This window comes from Drosophila guanche, unplaced genomic scaffold (assembly GCF_900245975.1).
Source record: "Drosophila guanche unplaced genomic scaffold, DGUA_6, whole genome shotgun sequence".
Taxonomy (NCBI): domain Eukaryota; kingdom Metazoa; phylum Arthropoda; class Insecta; order Diptera; family Drosophilidae; genus Drosophila; species Drosophila guanche.
Window position 1 is genome coordinate 10,245,722 of NW_022995743.1, and position 20,993 is coordinate 10,266,714.

The following is a 20,993-nucleotide window of genomic DNA, read 5'->3' on the forward strand; positions in this document are numbered from 1 at the left end:
GCTTATAATAATAGGAAAACAAATTCTTAACTTTTTTATCTTACAAAAGCATAGATTATTGTTTAGATGTTTATTTACAAAAGGCACTTTGGTAAAACGAAAGACACTTAGATCTACTTTAGGCACTACACATGTGTACGTATGGTTAGGGGATTAAGTATACACTTTCTATATGGTTCAAGGCACTCATACAGTTGGGCTTCTGGCTATGGATGTGGCTTGTTGCACAAGCATAAATAATTTCGGTCTGGTGATGATGATAGTGTTTGGGGCTCCATAGATTCCGAGATCCTTGATAAAGTTGATATTGAAGCTGAGAGCTTAGGATGGACATGCAGTTCGGTTTCACATTGTTGTCTCCGAGTCCGGTGGCGTGTGATAATTGAGATTGTAGGCGGGCGGTCCGTTGTTGAGGAAGGCCATGGAACGGATGCTTTCCCGCGAGGCGGTGCGCTTGGAGAAGGACATGGCGCTCACATAAGCCGGCGCAGGCTCCAAAGGAGGCGGTGGAAGATATTGATGCTGCTGCTGCTGTTGCTGCTGGTGGATTGGATGCTGCTGGTAGAGTGGTGGCGTGCAGGGAGGCTGCGGCGGACTGGCATTGGCTCCACCTAATCCAACGAACACGTTTTCGCCCGCATTGGCGTAGGCGGTGGACAAGGGCCGTGACCCGTGAAAGTTGGAGTAGCTGGAGCGAACCGAAGGTGGACGATTGTTGTATACCTCGTCGCCATGACCCACATCGTTCAGGTGGGTGGTGGAGTGCTGGTAGCTGGGATTGTAGTGGCCACCGCCATGGAGGGTCGTTGCTGGAGCTGGCACAGCTGGAAGCGGCGGCGGTGGGGGCAGCATGGTGGGCGTAACGGGCGGCTCCTCTTGCTGCTGTATCATGCCCTGCCCATTGGTGTTGTAGTAGATAGGATCGAGGGGAATGTTCTTGCGGTAGCTGTGGTAAAAGTGGCCATTGTTCTTGGCTAGGCTGCCTAGCTGGCTGCCGGGTATGTTTGTGTTGTTGAGCATGTCATCGTTGAGCGACTGCAGATTGGAGACGGTCAGCGAGAGCTTGTCCTGGCGATGGAACGAGCCCAGGTGGGGCTGCTGGAGCTGCTGTTGCTGCTGCTGGAGCTGCTGTTGGTCGATCAGTTTGGTCACCGGGTTCTGTTGGTACTTCCTGCGGGAGCTGCGCGTGCTGCTCCTCACATAACTGCCACTACTGCTGTCCCCGGCTGCACCTCCATGACCGCCGCCACCATGCTTGGATCTCAGTGTGCCGCTGGATCCATGATGAGAGCGCCTGCTGCTGCCTCCTCCTCCACTAGATTGTCTCCCCTGGCTGCCCCTGGCCATCACCGATCTCCGCTTCACGCGCCTTGGTGTCATCGGCTTGGGGCTCAGCTCGCCGCCATCCTGGTCGCCTCGGGGATCTCCCAGCCCCAGTCCCATGCCCATAATGGTGTGACTGCTGCCATGCCGGATGGTGTCGCTGCTGCTGCAAAACTCCATGGAGTACAGCGACTGGCGGTGCTTCGACTGCTTGCTAATATGCTTCACTACAAAAAGATGTCAAGTCAGTGAGGGGATCGTGATGCGTACTCTATAAGTAACAATATCTAATGGCAGTTACCTGGGATTAGGTTTGATAGTGTGTGTGTGTGGTTTGGTTTGTTTTTGTGTGCTTGGAACTGTTAAGTAAGATTTATTAGCTACTTGGCGGAGAGAGAGAGTCGTTAGCGATTGGTTAGAGAGCCACAAATGCTACAGAAATCCATCTACCAGGTGATACTACATATATTGTAGAGCAATCTATACCCATTTACATTGAGAGAGAATTACAGTATAAAAATAAAGAAAGTTACAAGAGAGAGAGAGAGAGAGAGTTCGGACTCCAGACAGATTTGGTGTAAATGAACATTTATTGGAAACGCTTTCGATTCTCGTCGATAATTGGCACCACAATCCGCACCATTCTCTGGATTAGAGGCAATCTATAAGATAAATATTTAGATACTCTACTAAGCTATGGATTGGATTTGCTCTGCTTGGCGTTGCTTGCGCGACTAAAACTACTTTTTTGTGTGGCCTCAAGCTTAACACTAAACTTAAACATTCATATATGCATGTCTATGTCTGTATATATATCTATATAGATCGATCGTTTCAATTTAATTATTTGTCTATATAACGAATCTCGCACGAATCTTATTCCATTAGGCAATTTCTTTGTTTCACAAACTAACTACTAGAGATGTTGTAACGCTTGGTATATTGTATTATATGTATTGTAAATCGTATTTTAATTAGATAAACAACAAAAGGCAGCTGAAGGCGGGAGGCTGCGCACTCCCCCTTACATTTTGTAACACATCTATATATTTCTTTTTTGTATATAAATCTCTAATCCGTTCTTAATCCAAGGCATCTGGTTGCAGTTGGCTCTATACATTTTCTTTCCTTTCATTTCAATTTCAACAAATTTGTTCAACGTTTGTTTTGTGACACTTTCGCTATATGTATAATTAATCGTTTTGTCGTTCTTTTTTAGAGTTATCACAGATCAACATAAAATTATGTAGGCTCTCTTGTGTTTTTGTATGCTTTGGGGCCTTTCCGCACTTCGATTTCCTATCACAAGTCGACGGGAAAGACCCTCTATGTACTCGTACATAGGACATGTGTGTGTGGTGTGTGTTCTGGCTGATACAATAAATACTTGGCATTGGTTAAATTAGACATTAGTTAGACATTTGCTAGGCCGAATCCGCGTCCGAATCGATGAGCACACGCGCTGGAAGCTTATGGTTGCGGTTATGGATATGCTCCCTCTCATGGGGAGAAAGAGCCATCAGCCATGGCTGGTTAGGCACAACATAGAAACAACAAAATGTATGTACGTGTAGTATATGTGGGTGGATCGCACCGCTACAAGTTAGAACTGGCAGATAACAGGTGACACAAGCAGCAGTGGGCCCAGCACCTGCACGGACAGAGAGAAGATTACAGAGAGGCTATTTCAGATAGAGAGTGGAGTGTAGGTAGGAAGCTGGACGTACTTGGATCTAGGCCTGTACGCCCACAATAGAGCTGCAGAAGGAGCGGGGACGGGTCTTGTTGTTGCTCCGGCGATTGACGCGGGGAGCCGCCTCAGTCAGCTGATCCACCTCTACCAGTCGATCGTCGCTATGGGTGCGCACCACGTAGCCGGGCGGAGGGGCGCGGATCTGATCGCAAAAGTTGGCCTGAGCCGGAATGGCGGGTCGGTGGCGGCGATGGGTGCGTCGCACCATGGGCGAGCCGTGAGGCACCGGAACAGGAATGGAGGAGGGCACGGACACATGTTGTGTGGGCATGGCGTACTTCTCGGCTATCTCGGGCGAGAGATCAGGATAGGGCGCCTGGCCCAGGCGCTGATGAAATATGTGCGGACGGGGCACGGGCGGAGGCGGTGGCGTCAGCATTTGATCCCCATTCACATCCTCATCCTCGTCTTCGTCCAGCACGTGGCAGGTGTGCAGCGGCACTGTAGGCAGCGGAATCTGTGTGGGACGCCGGGCCTTGGGACTGGGTCCCACACGCAAGGGAGAAGTCAATCCATTCTGCTCATAGGGAAAGGAGACATTGTTGTTGGGACTAGAGCGCGTGGCAGCGTTGAAGACGATGTGGGGCTGAGAATTGTTGTTGTTCTCATGTACGAAGAGAGTGCTGGGCGTGGGGCTCCTGAAGGGCACATAAGTGACGCCATTTGCCCCATTGGAGAGCTGCTGCATTGAAAAGTTGTCCTCCTCCTCCTCGAGATTGCGCGAGAGACGTTCGAGCGGACGGACTGGGGAATGGACTGCCATGCCAAGGCCTACACCTGAATCTAGATCCACACCTGGGGATGTCTTGACTCCCGACTTGGGGGTCTTGGCCTTGTGGTGGATGCGGGCAAAGTGAGTGCTGCTGCCCACACACTCGGGGATGCCCTGGAAGATGCTATAGTTGCTGTTGCTCAGCGAGTTGGCCAGATAGGGATTAGAGTTGGAGTTCTGCAGCGAGGCGTAAGAAAGCGAGGGTGTGGTCTGCGGGGACATGGGACTGGGACCGGAGCCACTGGTCTGCCGGTGGCGCTGGCGCCTCAGGCTGCTGCTGTTGCTGTTATCGCCACTTGTGCGCTGGGTTAGATGGTTGACTGATTGGTGGTGGCGTTGGAATGATGCATTGTGGTTAATTGTTGTGTCTAGCGGCGGCTGAGGCGGCGCCTGACGCTGGTGAAGATTATTGTTGAGTGTATTATTGTTGCTGTTGTTCAGTTGGTAGTTCTGGTTGAAGTGTGGTACTTGTTGCTGATGATGATAGAGTTTCAGTGAGTTTTGCTGCTGCTGGCTCTGCAGCTGCAGATGCTTGTTTGATTGCATTGTGGCGCTTGCGGATGTTGTGGGTATACTTGTATAGCTCACGTACATTGGATGCACCACTGTGTGCTGCGGACTCTTCGCGTCGCCGTTCATGAAATCGACTGTAAACCAGAAATTGATTAAAGATGCTTTAACAATCCAATAGATACATCGAATGTCGCTCGACACTGTGCAACAACAGCGACAACAAAATCGAACTGATTTGTGGGCTGATTCCCGCACTCGGTACACATGCTGGATTGAAATGAATTTAGTTGCACTTAAATATGCATTTCTGTGACTATTCTCGCTCTCATTTGATTAGGTTTCAATGCCAGAACATGCAACATTAAATACACACAACTATCTTCAGTTCATTTACATATCTACGACAAAAACTGAATCTCTTGGATCCCTCTGACAACACTGAAAATGTACAAAATTTCATTAAAATCCCAGTACCGAGTAGCTATCTCTCTTTTGTGTCGCCTCTTGTTTGTTTTGTATGTTGCACAGTGTCGTTATCGATAAGAAAATACAATGTTGTAGTTGTTCTTGGTGTTATGAGTGCATGGCGGCTTAAACATATAACATGGATTACAATAACGAGTATACATATAAATGTACGAGTATATATATGCATAGATATGTATGTATTTATGTATGATTATGTGGCGTTGTTCACAGTTCACATGGATAGGGTCACAATGGGGTTTTAATCATGGATATGTACTATGTATGTACACATATACATACATAAATGTAGATACGATTTATATATGGTTACAATCGCATTCAGGGGTAGGGGTATTGGATGCCAGGAGCTAACACATAGATAACTTTAAGTACGTTTTTGACATTCGGTTTACATTCGATTCACCTAGGGAAATGCGGTTTAGGTGACCAGATAGGGAAGGGGGGGAAACAATAGATATGATGTACCAGCACCGTGCAGAAGTGATACACAAAAGAGGATAGAGATGCTGTTAGATAGTGGCCGATCCCAAGTAATGAAAGTGTATGACAAACGACATGGAATAAAATTGTTGGCTGCCACTTACATCTGTCGTCCTCGTCCAGAAATATGCAACTGATCAGAATCGCACCGATTATACCGAGCAGCTGGAGAGACGAAACAATTTACAACAATTCAGGGCACTTAAGGCCTGTTAACCACTCACCGCCAGGCCGCACTGAACTCCCGAATGAATAAGCTCCACCAGCGTATAGTCGAGCAGGCAGCCCTCTACGCTCTCCGGCCGCTGTGGCCGGAACGGATCATCCACCGTCATGTTGTAGGTGGGACGGCAGCCATAACCGTTCGCCTCGAACCAGGAAACGCTGCCCGTGCCCAGATTCAGCAAGTCACTGTCCTGTTTTGCACACACATATTGAAGAGTATCCAGAATTATTTATTGCCTTATTTGTACTCACCCTATCCAACTGCCCCACATTCAGATAGAAGCAAATGAGGAAGGCGTTCCAGCCGATCCATAGGAAGTTCCATATTAGATACTGACACAGAAAACACAATTTGGGTTATCGTAGAGATATGATAATGGGGGCCCCAAGGGATTGGGGCCAGGGTACTCACGGTGATGATGTATTTAACGCGAAAGTGATATGCGCCATAGAATCCGAATATGATAAATAGAATGTGGAAGAAATTCACCAGTATGGGAGCCCACATGTATCCGAGGAAGTCGAATACCTGGCGTTCGATAATCGTTATCTATAGATTGTGAATTGGGGAGGCAGCAGCGGTGGAGAAATGCAATCGATTTTTAATATGCAGCTAATTGGAACAGCAAAAACAACAACAGGTCTTTTCCAGCAAATACTCACCACTTGCAGGAAGCATATTGACAACAAAAAGTGTCGCCGCGTACACGAGCACGAGCCCATCACATAATTATTCCATTCAGAAATGTATGACAAAGGTTCTCTGGCTGTCGCTCTCGCTTTATCCCTCTTCCAGTCCTTTGTGGCGGTCGATGGAGCTATTCCGCTTCAGCCTGATCGCATTGCCTCGTTTTATCTGGTTTTTGTGTGTTACGCTTTTATCTGCAGTTTCCGCATCACATGCAGGCAGCCTGCTGCTGCAAGTTGAATGTGGTCAAGTCAAGCGTGGCAAGTGCAGCCACTTGTCCCTCTCCTTCTCTCTCTCTCTCTTACTGTATGGCTATTGCACCTTAGAACACTCGAGTATGCTAAGGGGAGGGGCGGACGCTTGGAGGGTAAGGAATGCAGCTGAACAAAACCGGATCTGTGTGAACTAAAAGTAAATAAAAAGAAATTATAACGAAATGAAGCAGCAGCTACCGAGAGAAACTTTGCTCACACATGCACTCACACACAGGCGGATAGCATAACTATACAACTACAACTACCACGCGTTGGGCTCACGTAACGTAACGTGAACCAAACACACGCACTACTTTTCGCCTTTTGCCCAATTTCTGGTGTACACATATGTACACACACACACAATACATATATTGTTGCTTTCGATTCGGTTTTGGTTCTGGCTAGTGTCCAGGTCAAGTATGAGCAATTAATTAATTAACACACAGCAGCCCTCTCTCGCTCTTCAATTACGCCATGTCTATATTTGTTTCTATAGTTTGCTGGTTTCGCATACTAATTCGATTGTTTGACTGGCTCTGGCAATCAAATTAAACCTATGGCTCCAAGCACAGCAATAATTCAGTATAAAGAGAATGACGCGCTCGGGGGTTTCGTTTATGAATATTATGAGTCAAACACAACAGAATTTCATTTCGTTTGGGGACACGGAAGCCCCACACTGTCACACTCTCTCACACACGCACAAGCATCACAGAACTGTCCTCTATCCATATGTTTGAAAATCGCTTTATCGCCATCTGCACTTGTCCACTTTACATAAGCAGGCAGCGCATTTTATTATCACTTAAATTAACCATTTTTTTTTGGCTTACTCGACGAGGAAAAACGGGACTTGCGGGCGACAACAAATAAAATATGCAAGTGTGACCGCGGACTCAAAAACGCCACCTGACCTTAAAGAAATACCAAAATATAGATTATCATTTTAAAAATATACCGTAGTCTTAAATCATATTGCGAGATGTTGAAGTTCTATTTGATTTTATTAGCTTGCAAAGACTTTGAACTTTGAAACAATATTTTAATCCGTTTGAACAATCAATTTATGGGAAATGGCAAATGGGAAATACCAATTAGCTAAAACGTAGAGTGTAAATAAATTGTTGACTTCCCTACAGAAAAGAAATACCAATACCCCAAACTGATAAATGGAGACCATACAGAGTATCCGTATTGTCATTATCGATATTTGCGGCAGTCGATGGCGCGAACAGAGAATCGCCTTTGAATTATACAGAATAAAGCATAAAATACGGGAATGTGTGATTAAAAGAGGTATCTTACCTTTTTGCAAAACTTGCTGAATCGAACTAAGTAATGATGTTTAAGAAGGAAACGCTGTTTTGGGTTAGTTTAGTTTATTTTGTATGCATATTGTATAATTTGTGTTATTACGGTTATCATACATAAATAAATGAAATTATACTCTTTATTCAGAATATATGTATGTATGTATATAGGGCTCTGTGTCGCTTTTTCCTTTTTTTTTTTGTTACATTTTTTGTTGGTTTTCATTTTTGTTTGCATCAGATTATTTTGCCGTGTCTCTAGCCAAACACCATAAAATATATATTTCAAACTCAACATTACGCTCAACGTACACATGCTGCTTGCATTTTTATTGTTGCCAAGTCAGTTTCGATTTAAATTTCAAATTCCATTTCCAATGTCTCCCCTCCACCGAATGCTTTGCATGTTCTAGTAATCAATCATTCAATCAATTGTGCTCTATTTTTAATTTTTTTGGTTGGTTTTTCAACTCGTAAGTTCCTCAATTCTGTTCTGTTCTGTCTTCAGTGTAAGTATTGTTTCGGCCGCAATGGTTGTAGCCCAGCTTTAGCTGGCACTTTGTCTACCTCCTCCTGAACGCTTCATGTTTGTTTCTTTTTTATTTACAGCAATTGGGGAATATGTTATAATAATAGTAAATGTTTCGCTACAGTTTCTTATAATTGTTTCTCTTTGGGGTTTTCTGTTCTGCTTGTTTGTTGGATTTGCATCCGCTGATAGTTGGGTTTTCTCTGCTAGCCAGTAAATAAATTGTACTCGTATCTCTCTTAGTCGCTCCCACATTTCATTTCGTTTTCATTTTTGTACAATAGACGAGTGTTATCTATCTTTTGTGTGTGTTATCAGTCGTTTTTCATTTACTTTACATGAATGTGCAGGGAAATTATTGTTAAGTTTTACTTGTAAATAATTCACTTCACTTCTCCGCTAAACACTCGCAATTTCTCCCTCAAAACTCGTACTCTCTCTTCTCCAATCTAATATACATATGTAAGTAGTGGAGTGTGTGTGTTGGATTTGGTTACCAGAATTGTATTTCTAAATTGACACAGATAATTTAGGATTCGATCACAAAGCGTAGTAAAAAACAAATAAAAAGATAGTTAATTGTTACGAAGTAGAATGTAAAAGGGGTTTACGCTCCCGCGTATATGTATGTATATATGTTACAATAATTACATGAATATAGCATATATATATATATATATATCTATCTATCAGTATGTGTGTGTGTGTGTGTTGTGTATAATTATATAATATGTTAGTTAGCATTTTGCATTTGGTTGCTTGCCCTGCGGCCCTTTGCTACAGACTTTTAAGTATGCTTCCCATATAAATTGATTCCAGTTGCAGACACCAAAAAAGAGTTTGATATACAATATATAATATACATATATAAGAGACACACTCGAGCATGTGTGTGGGTAATTGTCCCACGACATAAATAAGTACACATCTTGGATTGTAAAGAGAGAAGGAATCAGTTGCACCTGAATGGGCACAGAGCTGGATGCCAATGCCAGAGCCTCTGCCTGGTTTCCATTGTGCAACTGACAGCCGGACTCGATTGGGGTTGAGGGTTGTGGGGATTTGCAGATGCGACTCGCTGGGGGAGGCTTGTCTTATACCATAGCGATGCGATTACGATACAATACATGCAATAGGACTTACTTATGCGTGCTTATTCATAGGGAAGATACATAAGAGACAGTTGCCTTGTGGTGTTGTGTCTGGTGTGTGTGGGGTGTACGCTTCCTTGCACTCGAGCGAGCAGCAGCCGGAGGAATTAAATTCCGTTAAATACGAGTATATCTAGTCTGGTCTGCGTTTCTGTCTGTGTGGGGGAGTGTTCTCTGTATGTGTGAGTCCTTTTTGGCTGACAATGGATCAGTCAAACTTTACCAGTTGCCACGACCTGCGGGCATTTCCAAGTCCCATCTCCCAGCTTACTTCTTGCTCTTGCGCTTCTGCTTCGACTCCTCGCCTGCAGCAGCCCCAGAGGCGGACGCAGCAGCAGCAGCGGCAGCGGCAGCGGTGGCGGCGGCATTCAACAGATTCATGTTCGGCTTGACCGTGCCCTTCTTCTGGGTGGGCGGCTGCTGGGGAGTGGCCTGGGTGATGTTGTTGTTGGTAGCTGCCGCCGAGGAGAGGTTGTTGGCCGGTGTGGCCGGCGTCTCGTCCAGGAAGAGTGGATTCTTGACCTCCATCTCGCCGGTGGGCGCCAGGCCGGGGCACTCGTAGACCGTGTAGTCGCCCTCCTCGTTGTCGTCATCGCTCTCCACGTCGGACATGCCACAGCTGCCATCGGTCGCCTGGCAGTTCTCCATGGCGATGATCTGCTGCTTCTGATGCTGGTAATGATACATCTGGGCGCTCTGTGCCAGCTTGCGGTCGCCCGAGGGCGAGACATCCTTGTTGGGTCCGGTCACACCATACGCCGGATAGTCCACGTCCGCTGCGGCTTTGCTGCGATTGTGGACCCTGCAAAAGAATTTCCATTACTACGTACTCCATTCCGTCTGCTTAGGCGGCTGTGTGGATGACTTACCAGGTCACTCCTAGCGCTAGAAGTCCCACAGTCACCGCAGCGCTCATGCCCGCTATGAGGGCCACAATGTAGACGCCCATCTCGCTGCTCATTCCCATGTGCTGGCGGAGTACAATCTGCTCGGAGTTGGCGTCGCCGCCTCCATTGACGAGGGTCACATGCGGGGACTTGCTCTGCTTCTGCAGCTTGCTGATCAAGGCGTTCAGCTTGTGGGGGGTTTGGTCCTTGCCCTGTGGAATACTGACCCCGGCCACGGCTGCGGCGGCCGCAGAGTTTGGATTGATGCGATGGAAGTTCGCGTTGGCGGCATCCAGCAGCTTGGGCGGCTCCACGGGCACCGGTGCAGGAACTGGCGTATCGATTTTGGTCTTGCTGGTGGCCGTCGCCACCTCGGGTGTGGGCTGTAGCGGAGCATACTCCTCGTAGTCCTCCAGGGCTCTCGAGTCCATCTCGCCGGACGGATCGCTGGGATTGTCGAAGAAGCGCGCATCGTTGGGGCCCACGGCGAAGGGAATCTTCTCGCGTGGCACACTATTCCGACCCAAATTGGGAAGACCGTGGCGGCTGGGCAGACTCGGAAGATTGGGAAGACTGGGCAGATACATCGGCGCGTGGACATCGGGCAGACTGCTGATGGGACTGCCATAGCTGGGCTCCGCCTCAACGTTGTCGTACTGGTCGTACTGCTGGTTGTTCAGATTGTTGAGGCCTCCTTCATAGTCGTCCTCCGACTCGCGCTCCACCTGCAGCTCCTGCTGTCGCTGGCGGAAGCGCTCCATCTCGAGAAGCTGCCGCTGGCGCTCCAGCTTCATGTTGATCTCGTGCAGCTGCTGGTCAAATTGATGCTGAAGGCGACGGCGTGCGTACTGCTCCATCATTTGGGCCAGGAACGCGTATTCCTGCTCGTTCTGCGGATCCATAACGGGCGGCTGTATGGGTCGGCGGCGTAGTCCTGGCAGAGTGGAAGGTAAGAGGGCAAGAGGCAAAAGGAGCAATTGATTAGTGGGCGTTGGCTTGACGAGAGGCGTGGTGTGATTATTTTAATGACAAATGTCCTGCGTGTCAGCGTTCGAGAAAAAGAAAGCTTTCGAAAAATAGAAAGCAGTCCGAAAACGAAACGAAACGAAACGAATCGAAATGGTCTGTGACCCGCCGGTCTACTCCCCCTGACACGTTCTTTGGGCCAAGGCAATGCCAGAAAAAGGATTCAAAATAGACAAACAAAAGTCCATTTAATTGCCAATGGCCTAAAAATAGACCAATTACACACGCGCCCAGGCCAAGCCAAAGGCAAACACACGCCAAAAGGTGAGGGGGGATACAGCGAGGGGGCGCTGTGACGTGCTTGGAAAAGTTTATCGCGTTTGGTGTTCCGGCATGTGTTGCGCTTACAATGCGAATGGGGGGTTGGGGTGACATTTTGGAGCTGCCCAACGGATATTAATGTAGGTTTAAAAAAAGAATTCAAGCGGATATCCCCTTTAACAGAGCCAATCTCCCCACCTGTACATATAACTGTAAATCGAATTATATTTATGGCTGTATGTGTGCTCTCTGACGCTGCATTTCATATACATATTTAGTATATTAGTTTATGTGTGTGTGTGTGTGTGTGTGTGTGTGTGTGTGCGGTATGTACTCGGTAAGGCTGACGTGAACCCGAAGTCAAAGGGCGCGTGGGTGTTTTGGTTTGATTCGTGAATATTTGATACATACAGCATACATACATACTTGTACATATATCTACATATCTACATGTACCTATGTATATCTAGTGCACGGCATACACAAAACGAAGTGGCAAATGTCCTGCCTTGGCTTGGCTTGGCTTCTCGTTCGCTCGTTCGTTCGCTTCTCCTGTCCTGCGCCATTCACGACGCACAAAACTTAAAACTAACTATATAGTATATGATTTTGTGTGTGTGTGTGTGTGTGTGTGTTAGTGTGGATTTGTGCTATTTTTAGGCATACCTGGGTATACGGACATTTCGCAATGACCCACTATGCTGCACACCACAGCTGCAAGCAGCGCAATGCTAACGTTGATTCCCCATCTGGACGCCATATTGCAACGGAACGCCTCTCTGCCACTTGATAATTGTACAATTTCTAGGTCCTCAGGCGCTTCTCGATTGCTTCTTTATGGATCCCCTGCCACCTTTTATTGCGATTCTATGGCAATTTCCTAACAATGCACAGTTGCCATATGGCCGGTTAACGGCTGCCACTGACGAGTTGACGTTGACGGGTTTGCCCTTTCAGAGCAGAGCAGAGCAGTGCAGAGCAACGACGACGACAGAGTTTATTGATTTTCAGCACTTAGCACTCAGCACACACACTCAAATTTCTGCCAGCTGCTGCCAGTGGTTTGGTTGCTCCCGAGTAGTCCGTCCGAGCTGCACTGAACGACAACGTCCAACCGTATACCAGCGAACCGTATCGCACCGTAACCGCACAAGTTTCGTGACGCGTGGGCGTCCACTAAGTATTCTCGACACTTGACGGAACTTTTCGCTCCACTTTTAATGTCTGGCGTTGCACAGGATGTCGTTGCAGTGTCACTGGATTGCTGAAATGTCACAAATATTGCAGTTTTCTTTCAGATTGCAGAGGGGAACACTTGGTCTTCAATGGGAAACAGATACATATGGAAGGATGTGGATGGTCGTGGGATGCGCAAGTCCGATCCGATCCGTTTTGCCGTGCGTTGCCTTCGTTCGTCGTTGTTTGAATGAGGCCTGGCGGCGGCAAAGACAGCAACAGCCACCGAGCTGTGACGCAAATGTTATATCCGCTTTGTCCGCCCCCGCGCTGTTAAATGTTGCGGGTAGCTTTTCCAACAACAACTGCCAGTCCCATGGAGCCCGACAGGGCTACGACAGGCGCCTGCGCGAGCCAGCAAAAAAAAGAAGAAAGCTCTGCACGTTCCACCATGTTTCTTTGAATAAACACGGACCGCATTCATGAAAAAGCCGAGCCGAGAGACTTGACTCTCCATCAGCTAGCAGGTGGCTGCCACAATCACACGCACACTCGGTGTCTGGAGGCAGTCTCCCCCTGCTCCAGGAGACTTTTTCGGTGGGCACGCGCGAACCATTTTCGCTTGGGATAGGGCATACTTTATTTTTATCAATGAAATTTCCGCCCGAAAGCTCTGCTATGCAGATGAATGTGTAAGTAGGACTGGGAGATCCCTAAACAGCCAATTAGGGATCCGTAATTAGCAGTGCAGCTGCAACCGAAGTACATTAGTGAAGAGGAAAACGTTTCAATGAAAAAACGTTTGCTACGCGAGGTAGCCAGTAAAACGTAAGAAAATTACCGGCTTGCCCCCAACTCCTGTGGGATTACCCATTCATGAAAAGGCTGCAAGTGGAAAATATGAACTCCGCAGTTTGAGGATATTATGCAAGGCTAAAAGCTCGACAGGGCTTGCAAAAGTTTAGCTAAGATTCAACCCCATACTTAGATTTGAATTTAGGCTATGAACTTTCAGGAATCGAACTGATTCCGCGTGGGGCTATCACTATCGATATTTCGTATATGGTATATTATTAACCAATTTAGGTATAGTTACGGGATATATTTGGTATTTTTAGGAGGTATATTTTATAATCTCTAGTGTAACCTTGTTTTGTAAGCAATCCAATAAACAAAGTTCAGGATAACTTGGCAATCTTGTGGAGAATTGAATGATGATTCCAGCAAAATTAAAGTTTTAAAGCAGAGAGTTTTTACTATCTGTTAATATTAAGCAGAAGATCAAAGTCGAGGAAAATGATCTTTGATTTTCGGTATATTTACAGTATATTTTGAAAATAAAGGGTATTTTTCGGTACATTTCCTAGGGTTTGTCGGTATCATCTCTAGTGAGTCACTTTCGGTTCGGCCACAAAGAAAAAAATCAATCATAAACAAACACAATGGCTACTTTAAAAGGTAATTATGCAGAGTGACGAAGATGGGAAATCATACGAAATTAAATTCTTTCTGCTCTCATGCTAAATCTGCATGCGATGGCTCTTCTATTGGACTGGCACCTGTCTCGGAAAACCAAATACAGCGTAAGACGTGCGCACCCTACCCACCCCCTGCGATTGAACTAACTTTGTTGGTGTCTTTGCAGGTTGATCATATGTGCATTTCTCACATGCCTGGGAATGACATTTCTAATCTTGGCCTGTGCCGTGCCCACACCAAAGATATTCTACCCGTTCTTTGTCCTGCTGTTCTACGCACTGTCGGTGCTTCCAGTGTTCATTGCCAAACGCACAACGCCGGTGAATGAGACAAATCCAAAGACAGAGTTTGCCCTGTTCCTCACGGCTGGCATGGTGTTGAGTGCCTTTGCCTTGCCCATCGTTCTCGCCCACTCGGCGGTGGTGAGTGTTGAGTGCAGTACACCTTGATGCATTCTCTCATATTCCCCTTTTTTTACCGGAACAGATCACTTGGACAGCGTGCACCCTGACACTTATTAGCAATATTATCAATTATGTGACCATTTTCGGCTACACCATGCGCGACGAGCAACCCTATGGAAGCATGTTCTAGGACGGGGCTGGGTACTAAACGCATTTTACCAGCAAGCAGGCATTCTGCGCACTTCCCTGCAGACATCAACCAATCTCATATATAATCAAGTGTATTCAAAATAACATTAAACAAAATAAACAGTAGTTAAAAGATTTCGGTGGTATGGTTCATTTTGGTAGTTCGTCGCTAGAAGGTTCATTGAATTGGAAAATGAGAAAGTATATTTTTGAGTATCGGACGTGCATGTATTATCGATGAACCACGGTCACACAGAATTTATTTGTTTTCGCCCGCAAACCCAGTTATTCCTCTTCGAGTAAGCCAAAAAAATGATTAATTTAAGTGATAATAAAATGCTTCTCTTAAATAGACAGGTCCAGATGGCGATCAAGCACTTCCAAACAAATGGAAAGTGGTAGTTCGATATGTGAACCCTAGGCGGTAGTTCATTCAGCGATGCGGCAATGACAGTTCATTGAACTACGAAATGGAAAATTAGCTGGGCTGGACGACGTCAATCTATTAATTTTTAGAAATGAATACACTGGGATTGGTAGCAAAAAATCCAGAGTACAAAGGAACTAGCATTCTCCGAGGACCTTCTTTTTTTGAGAATAAAATGGAGGAGGACGAAGGTGAAAGCGAGAATAATTCATTCGAGGCTGACTTGGAATTGGAAACGAGTGGTGATCAGGATCTGGAAACAGAAGAAGAATTTATCCCCTCGCAGCTCAACATTTTGCCAAGCATCACCACAGACGATGAGCCAATGCGCAAGTATTCATTCAAACTTAAGCACAACGAGTCTGGGTAAGTTACAGATCAACGAAACAAACTTGATGTATTGTTTAATCCAAACTATTTCCAATTCTAGCAATATCCTAACAGTGCAACATACGGTGACGGAGGTTGGCCAGCGACTGCGCATCCAGATGGCAGCCTGCTGCTTTAATGACCAGAGCAACAAACTGGTGGTCATTGACAAACGGTAAGAGCAGGACGAGCTTGGAATGTTTGCTTGGGAATAATCAGATTATTTGTTTGCGCAGTGGCAACATTTTCGTGTTTGATTTTGTTAGCAAACGCTATTGGCGTCTCAATATTCGCATGCCCAAGGCGAAGCTGATTCGGCCATCGCCCCTGCACAGGAACGACTACATTGTGGGTAATAAGATGGGTGAAATCTACGCCATCGATGTGGACAAATCGATTGTGTCCGCCAGCAGTCAGGTGGGCAGTGGAGCTATCGAGGAGCTTAGCTGGAGTAGCAATGGGTTGCAGGGCTCTCGAAAGTGCACCACTCTGATGCGCTTTGGCAGCGAAGCAATCTTGGTAAGTCTCAAGACGCTGAGCGTTTCGCATCAGCTGGAGTTCGACGAGTCGCGCTATACATTGAAGTTTGCCGGGTTCCTGCCAAACTCGGATCAGTTCTTCACGTGCTTCACCAACGATTCGCTGCACGTATGGTCCTCGCACTCCTTGGGCACCTTGCGGTCCGCGCAGCCCATAAGGGCGAGAGATCGCAGGCTGAGGCTGCTGCCCGCTGGTAAATCCGTGCCAGAGATCACACTGCGTGGCCCCAACGACAGTGATGTGGAGGATGAGCTGGCGTTCGAGTGCAAGGACCACGACTTTTCCGATGGACTCTTGCTCGCCTATTGCTTCACACCCGATGGCAACAAGCTGTGCTTGAGCACCCTGGATGGTTATTTGCTCGTGCTGAGCACGGTTTCTTTCGACCTGGAGAAAATGTACCGGCTGACTGACTTCGTCCTGAAGAAACTCGCTTTTCTGCCGCAACCCAAGGAGCGCATATTGTTCGGCATAACGGCCAGGAATCAAGCTGTGATGCTGGACTTGGCCCACACGGATGAAAAGTTGATTGTGCAGCGATTGAATGCCATCAGCTTAGGCTTGAGTCGGGATGGGAAACTGCTCAGTATCATCTCCAAATGCGGCGAGGTAAATGTCTGGTCCACTTGCCGACTGTTCAATGCGCTGCAGGCCCACACAATCTGCCTCAGTAAGCTGAAGTCGACGTTCAAACAGCAAAAATCTCTTCCCACCTGCACTGTCAGCGGCTGCATGAACCAAGAGCTCCGGCATCTGCTTAAGCCTGATCGCCTGAAGGCCATGCTCAAGGAATACGGCTGCTACCCTGACAAATATCGCTTTCTCATATGGACATCCCTTCTGGAGCTGCCCTGCAATGGCAGCCAGTTTCAGTCCCTCATCAAACTGGGCACACCGTCCAGTGTCAGTGATAAAGGTCGGAATCTGAAAATTCGCAACGATTCCCAGAGGCGTGGAGTGATCAAGGTATGGGGTTGTCTCTCCCTGTGGTGCAAGGTCATTGGCTATGCGGACTTCGTGCCGCATTTTATCTACCCGTTTGTAAAGCAGTTGCCCAAGAACGGCCTGGTTTCCTTTGAAGTGGTGGCGACTCTCATTCTGAACCATTTCCATTTGTGGTTTGAGTTTCACCCTTTGCCGCCTTCCAACTATCTGGCCATGTGTGAGAATCTCCTGCAGCGATGCGACGAGAAGCTTTGCAAGTTCTTCAAGACGCTAGAGGTGTCGTCCATGGATTATGCCTGGTCTCTGTTGAGTAATGCCTTTTCGGAGGTCCTAGAGGAACAGCAGTGGCTCATCCTATGGGACAATATTGTGACGGAGCCACCTTTCTTTCCGATATTTCTGGTAGTGGCATATAATCTGATACAGCGAGAGGTTCTCCTTCGGCTGCCTGACAAGCGGGCCATCGTCGCGTTCTTTCACGATCAGAATCCTGTGGATATTTCCAAGCTTGTTTCTAAAGCGCGTAAACTGGCGACCAAATGTGATGCCAAGCTGCATCCTCAGCGCTTCATTCAGCGTTTCACGCCCATACCCAAGGGTGTATATCCCAAGTTCCTCAAGTATCCCAGCAAATGGATTGAACAGCAAGAGGAGCAGACGGACAAAATCACGAAGTCACACCAGGAGATCGATGCACGCATAAGACATCTGGAACTGGAGGAAGTCAAGATGATGGAGCGTCTGGAAAATGGCCTCAAGCAGGAAGAACACGCACGACGCATCAAGAAAATGGAGGAACTCTATGCACACACCATTCAGCGGGAGGAGGAGCGCCTCACCTGTCAGCGGAAAATGCTGATTGCATACCAAATGGAGGTTCGTCGTCGCAAGAGCGAGGTCATGACAAAGCTGCAAGAATCCGAGCAGCGACGCAAGGTCATGGAAATGGAGAAGGACATAGATGTGCTCATGCACAATATCGAGCGGGAGAGACGACGGCACAACCAAGAGATGCAGCTGGCCCAGGACGAGATTCACAACCAGGAAATGGATCTCTTGGCACAGCGCTACACCAACGAGTGCGAGGGTGCCCCATTGGCCGAGAAGTACTACGATAAAATTCAAAAACTGTGCCAGGAGCGGGACCAACTGCAGAACAGCTTGCGAAAGGTTTGTTTCACTTTTGGCTGTTGGCAGTACATCATCTCTGAAGTCTGTTTAATTGATATCTTCCTTTCAGATGACCATGGAAACAGTGCAGCCCACGGGTGGGTCACCGCTGCTGTCCATCGAAAACTCCATTGTGGAAATTCTGCAAGAGTTCGCGGACATAATAAACACTGACAGATCGGGAACGTAAAAGCAATACTTCTTCTTAGATGCAAGTAAAACAAATTAGGGCCTTAATGTACAAACACATAAATGTCTAAGCTAGAATTATTATCATGGCACCATAGCATTAAAATATGTAAATAAAATCAAACAAATTCATAATTCGTTTGACATTACATCCGAGCAGGTTACTTTGTATCCACACTCGCACTCTGGTTGGATGCAGACGAAGGCACTAGCATACTGGGCACATTGATGAGCAGGTGAATGCTCGAGGGAGGAATTTTTAGTTGATTTGCCACAACTGCATACAAGATAGGAAAAAGCGATTATTAGAAGGTACCCCAAATGGCCAATAAATGAAATTTATTACCACCAGCCATGCTGTTGTTGTGCTGCCGCAGTTCCCTCTCCAGCCTGGCTATTCTCTCGCGCAGATCCTGATTCTCCTGCTGCAATTGCGCGTTTTGCTTCCGCAGATCCTTCTGCTCGTTGCGCATCTTGTTCCTGTAGCGGCTGGCAGCCGCTCGACGTCGCTCCATGCATTCCTCGTCCCGATCCGGCTTTGCTCGGACACTTTTAGGTTGTGCGGAGAAGTTGCGCTTTTGGTTGTTGTTGTGTATAATGGCCTTCAGGCGCTCCTTAATGGGTAGCTGCGATGTGGGCGTCAGGCTGGCGCTGCTCGGCTCGGGTGTCGCAGGATAGCTTGACACCACCAACGGCGCCGGGGTAGTGCGCTTTGCACTGGGCTTGGGAAGTATAAATGGGCGGCCGGACTGCACGGTAATGGAATTGTTTGAGTTTTTTCCACGGGGCAGTTCTCTTGTTACGGGCATTGTCTGAGCAGGCAGCACCCAAGCGATAACTTGGGGCTGAATCAACTGTAGTGGCGGAGGAGCTTCCGGGCAGACGACTGGAGTTGTGGCTGACATTGGTGTCGCACTGTCACTGGCCAGCAGTTGCTCCACATCAATAGAACTGCCGCTCACGCTTCGTATTACCGCTCCCACTGGCAAGGGAGCCGGGGCAGTTGTGTGAACCGAAACCTGTTCCAGGGGGTACACTTGTGGTGTGTGCAGGGACTCGCCATCGTTTTGTGGAGCTTCCGCTCGATTCGGCGTGCCACTCACATTCTGCTCGGCCGCCCGCTGGAATCCGATGTCGAAGGGATTGACATTGACATGCTGCAAGTCCTCAAAGAGGCCCACTTCGTCGCAGTTCTTGATGAGGCGCGTGGGTGTGGGCGTTTGATCTGTAGCAAACAAGTTCTCCTTGTGTCCAGACAGATTCAGTGTCATGTCATGCTTGCTCTGTTGTTGTCCATAGCTCTCGTAGCAGGGCGCATCCTCCTCCGTGGTCTTTGTCTCAAAGTCGGCGAACGAGACGCTGGCCAAGTCCGCCATGCCGGCAGTGTTCTCCATGGCAAATTAATTGGAGTTTAACAAAACAAACAATAACAATAACATCCAAAAATAAAAAAATAAAAACAAACAATATTCGAAGCAGTGTGACCGCGGATTGATCGATAAAATATACCGAAATATACTTTTTCATTTTCAAAATATTCCGTAAAATATACCGCAGTCCTGAATCTGACTCATCGATTTTGATGTTCTATTTGATATTGCTGACTTAAAAAGACTTTTAACACTGAAACATTAATTTAATCCGTTTGAAGAATCAATTTGACGTATTTGATTACTAATGGCTATTGGTTTGTATACCTTATGATCTTATATTTAACAAATTCAAGTATTCAAATCATTGTAAGCCGTTTGAATCATGTAACATGTAGAGACACATGTATGTTAACTGATATCATACAAATTTTTGAAAAATAGCGCGCGCTACCATAGAGATAAGAACTTCTATTATTTACTGAAAGGGAGATGGAACGGGAACGGTGTTCTTCTAACTTTACAACCTAATTGGGGCTAAACTACGATTTACCGATATTGGAGTAGTTTTCTTGTGTATGGAGTCCTCCAAGTCCACCAATGTCCAATGTATTTCTGTTGTTCTCATTAGTTTTTCAAACTCCCTTCGCAAGGGAAAAAGCTTTCAACTCCCTTAACAAACCAAGGGAGCTTTCATGGTGCGAAATATGTACCAAAAAATAAGGTGTCGGAAACAGGTAAATACGTCACAAAAATTCCAGTGGCGCCAGGTAAATTACACCGGCGGAACTTCTCCCAGGGAAATACTCTCCTGTGTCTAAACGGGCAGGGAAATCCTCTCCTGTGTCTAAACGGTTAGGGAAATCCTAGGGAAAAAAGCTCGTAATTTTTTACTTGCTTGCCATACCTTGTCGTCACATGCCAACTAGTATCAATAAATCGAGCTTTTAGATTTGTGAATTTGTTCGTTCTTACTTATTGGTCACACCTACATCTCCGTAAATGCGTGTTGAAGACTGGCTACTATGAAACTCGGCGCGCATTTTGAATTTGTAAAATTATTTGTTACCT

At 46.8% G+C, this 20,993-nt stretch overlaps 5 protein-coding genes across 13 annotated transcripts; 2 read left to right on the forward strand and 3 right to left on the reverse strand.

Annotated features, from left to right (window-relative positions):
* Positions 1-55: 55 nt before the first annotated feature.
* LOC117582474 (sodium/potassium-transporting ATPase subunit beta-1-interacting protein) lies at positions 56-17,905 on the reverse strand. 8 transcript variants are annotated; one of them, XM_034270287.1, is made up of 8 exons: positions 7,334-7,398; positions 6,219-6,648; positions 5,968-6,105; positions 5,808-5,888; positions 5,555-5,746; positions 5,435-5,495; positions 4,441-4,495; positions 1,402-1,550 (listed from the first exon to the last, which is right to left on the reverse strand). In XM_034270287.1, exons 2-8 carry the CDS (start codon positions 6,276-6,278, stop codon positions 1,538-1,540), a joined length of 600 nt encoding a protein of 199 aa, XP_034126178.1. In that variant the 5' UTR covers positions 6,279-6,648; positions 7,334-7,398; the 3' UTR covers positions 1,402-1,537. The 8 variants fall into 8 exon arrangements, with proteins under 8 accessions (XP_034126151.1, XP_034126170.1, XP_034126160.1 ...); XM_034270231.1 differs by lacking the exon at positions 1,402-1,550 and adding an exon at positions 1,895-2,974 and having other exon boundaries at positions 3,051-4,495; XM_034270260.1 differs by lacking the exon at positions 4,441-4,495 and having other exon boundaries at positions 56-1,550.
* Positions 8,263-12,424, reverse strand: LOC117582513. Its single transcript, XM_034270313.1, has 3 exons — positions 12,331-12,424; positions 10,360-11,311; positions 8,263-10,292 (listed from the first exon to the last, which is right to left on the reverse strand). Exons 1-3 carry the CDS (start codon positions 12,422-12,424, stop codon positions 9,758-9,760), a joined length of 1,581 nt encoding a protein of 526 aa, XP_034126204.1. The 3' UTR covers positions 8,263-9,757.
* LOC117582551 (leptin receptor gene-related protein) lies at positions 14,356-15,047 on the forward strand. The gene is made up of 3 exons (XM_034270371.1): positions 14,356-14,423; positions 14,486-14,741; positions 14,806-15,047. Exons 1-3 carry the CDS (start codon positions 14,371-14,373, stop codon positions 14,911-14,913), a joined length of 417 nt encoding a protein of 138 aa, XP_034126262.1. The 5' UTR covers positions 14,356-14,370; the 3' UTR covers positions 14,914-15,047.
* LOC117582465 (TBC1 domain family member 31) lies at positions 15,232-18,687 on the forward strand. Its single transcript, XM_034270195.1, has 4 exons — positions 15,232-15,705; positions 15,770-15,883; positions 15,945-18,363; positions 18,434-18,687. Exons 1-4 carry the CDS (start codon positions 15,431-15,433, stop codon positions 18,551-18,553), a joined length of 2,928 nt encoding a protein of 975 aa, XP_034126086.1. The 5' UTR covers positions 15,232-15,430; the 3' UTR covers positions 18,554-18,687.
* On the reverse strand, positions 18,542-20,026 carry LOC117582522 (cyclic AMP-dependent transcription factor ATF-2). Of its 2 annotated transcripts, none has more exons than XM_034270325.1 (2): positions 18,899-20,026; positions 18,542-18,841 (listed from the first exon to the last, which is right to left on the reverse strand). In XM_034270325.1, the coding sequence occupies exons 1-2, from the start codon at positions 19,944-19,946 to the stop codon at positions 18,714-18,716; spliced, it is 1,176 nt and encodes a 391-aa protein (XP_034126216.1). In that variant the 5' UTR covers positions 19,947-20,026; the 3' UTR covers positions 18,542-18,713. The 2 variants fall into 2 exon arrangements, with proteins under 2 accessions (XP_034126216.1, XP_034126225.1); XM_034270334.1 differs by having other exon boundaries at positions 18,542-18,829; positions 18,899-20,025.
* Between the last annotated feature and the right edge of the window lie 967 nt (positions 20,027-20,993).

What these genes read in the sequence shown, in the direction of transcription:
- LOC117582465 (XM_034270195.1), top strand. Translation starts at nt 15,431, where the DNA reads ATGAATACACTGGGATTGGTAGCAAAAAATCCAGAGTACAAAGGAACT. An exon ending in CTGGTGGTCATTGACAAACG is followed by an intron (nt 15,884 to 15,944) that starts GTAAGAGCAGGA and finishes TTGTTTGCGCAG; the next exon opens with TGGCAACATTTTCGTGTTTG. An exon ending in TGCAGAACAGCTTGCGAAAG is followed by an intron (nt 18,364 to 18,433) that starts GTTTGTTTCACT and finishes TCTTCCTTTCAG; the next exon opens with ATGACCATGGAAACAGTGCA.
- LOC117582474 (XM_034270249.1), bottom strand. Translation starts at nt 6,278, where the DNA reads ATGGGCTCGTGCTCGTGTACGCGGCGACACTTTTTGTTGTCAATATGC. An exon ending in CAATATGCTTCCTGCAAGTG is followed by an intron (nt 6,106 to 6,218) that starts GTGAGTATTTGC and finishes CACAATCTATAG; the next exon opens with ATAACGATTATCGAACGCCA. An exon ending in GAGTTCAGTGCGGCCTGGCG is followed by an intron (nt 5,496 to 5,554) that starts GTGAGTGGTTAA and finishes TCGTCTCTCCAG; the next exon opens with CTGCTCGGTATAATCGGTGC.
- LOC117582522 (XM_034270325.1), bottom strand. Translation starts at nt 19,946, where the DNA reads ATGGAGAACACTGCCGGCATGGCGGACTTGGCCAGCGTCTCGTTCGCC. An exon ending in CAACAACAGCATGGCTGGTG is followed by an intron (nt 18,842 to 18,898) that starts GTAATAAATTTC and finishes CGCTTTTTCCTA; the next exon opens with TCTTGTATGCAGTTGTGGCA.
- LOC117582551 (XM_034270371.1), top strand. Translation starts at nt 14,371, where the DNA reads ATGCGATGGCTCTTCTATTGGACTGGCACCTGTCTCGGAAAACCAAAT. An exon ending in CTCGGAAAACCAAATACAGC is followed by an intron (nt 14,424 to 14,485) that starts GTAAGACGTGCG and finishes GTGTCTTTGCAG; the next exon opens with GTTGATCATATGTGCATTTC. An exon ending in TTCTCGCCCACTCGGCGGTG is followed by an intron (nt 14,742 to 14,805) that starts GTGAGTGTTGAG and finishes TTACCGGAACAG; the next exon opens with ATCACTTGGACAGCGTGCAC.
- LOC117582513 (XM_034270313.1), bottom strand. Translation starts at nt 12,424, where the DNA reads ATGGCGTCCAGATGGGGAATCAACGTTAGCATTGCGCTGCTTGCAGCT. An exon ending in CGAAATGTCCGTATACCCAG is followed by an intron (nt 11,312 to 12,330) that starts GTATGCCTAAAA and finishes CCACTCTGCCAG; the next exon opens with GACTACGCCGCCGACCCATA. An exon ending in CTAGCGCTAGGAGTGACCTG is followed by an intron (nt 10,293 to 10,359) that starts GTAAGTCATCCA and finishes ATTCTTTTGCAG; the next exon opens with GGTCCACAATCGCAGCAAAG.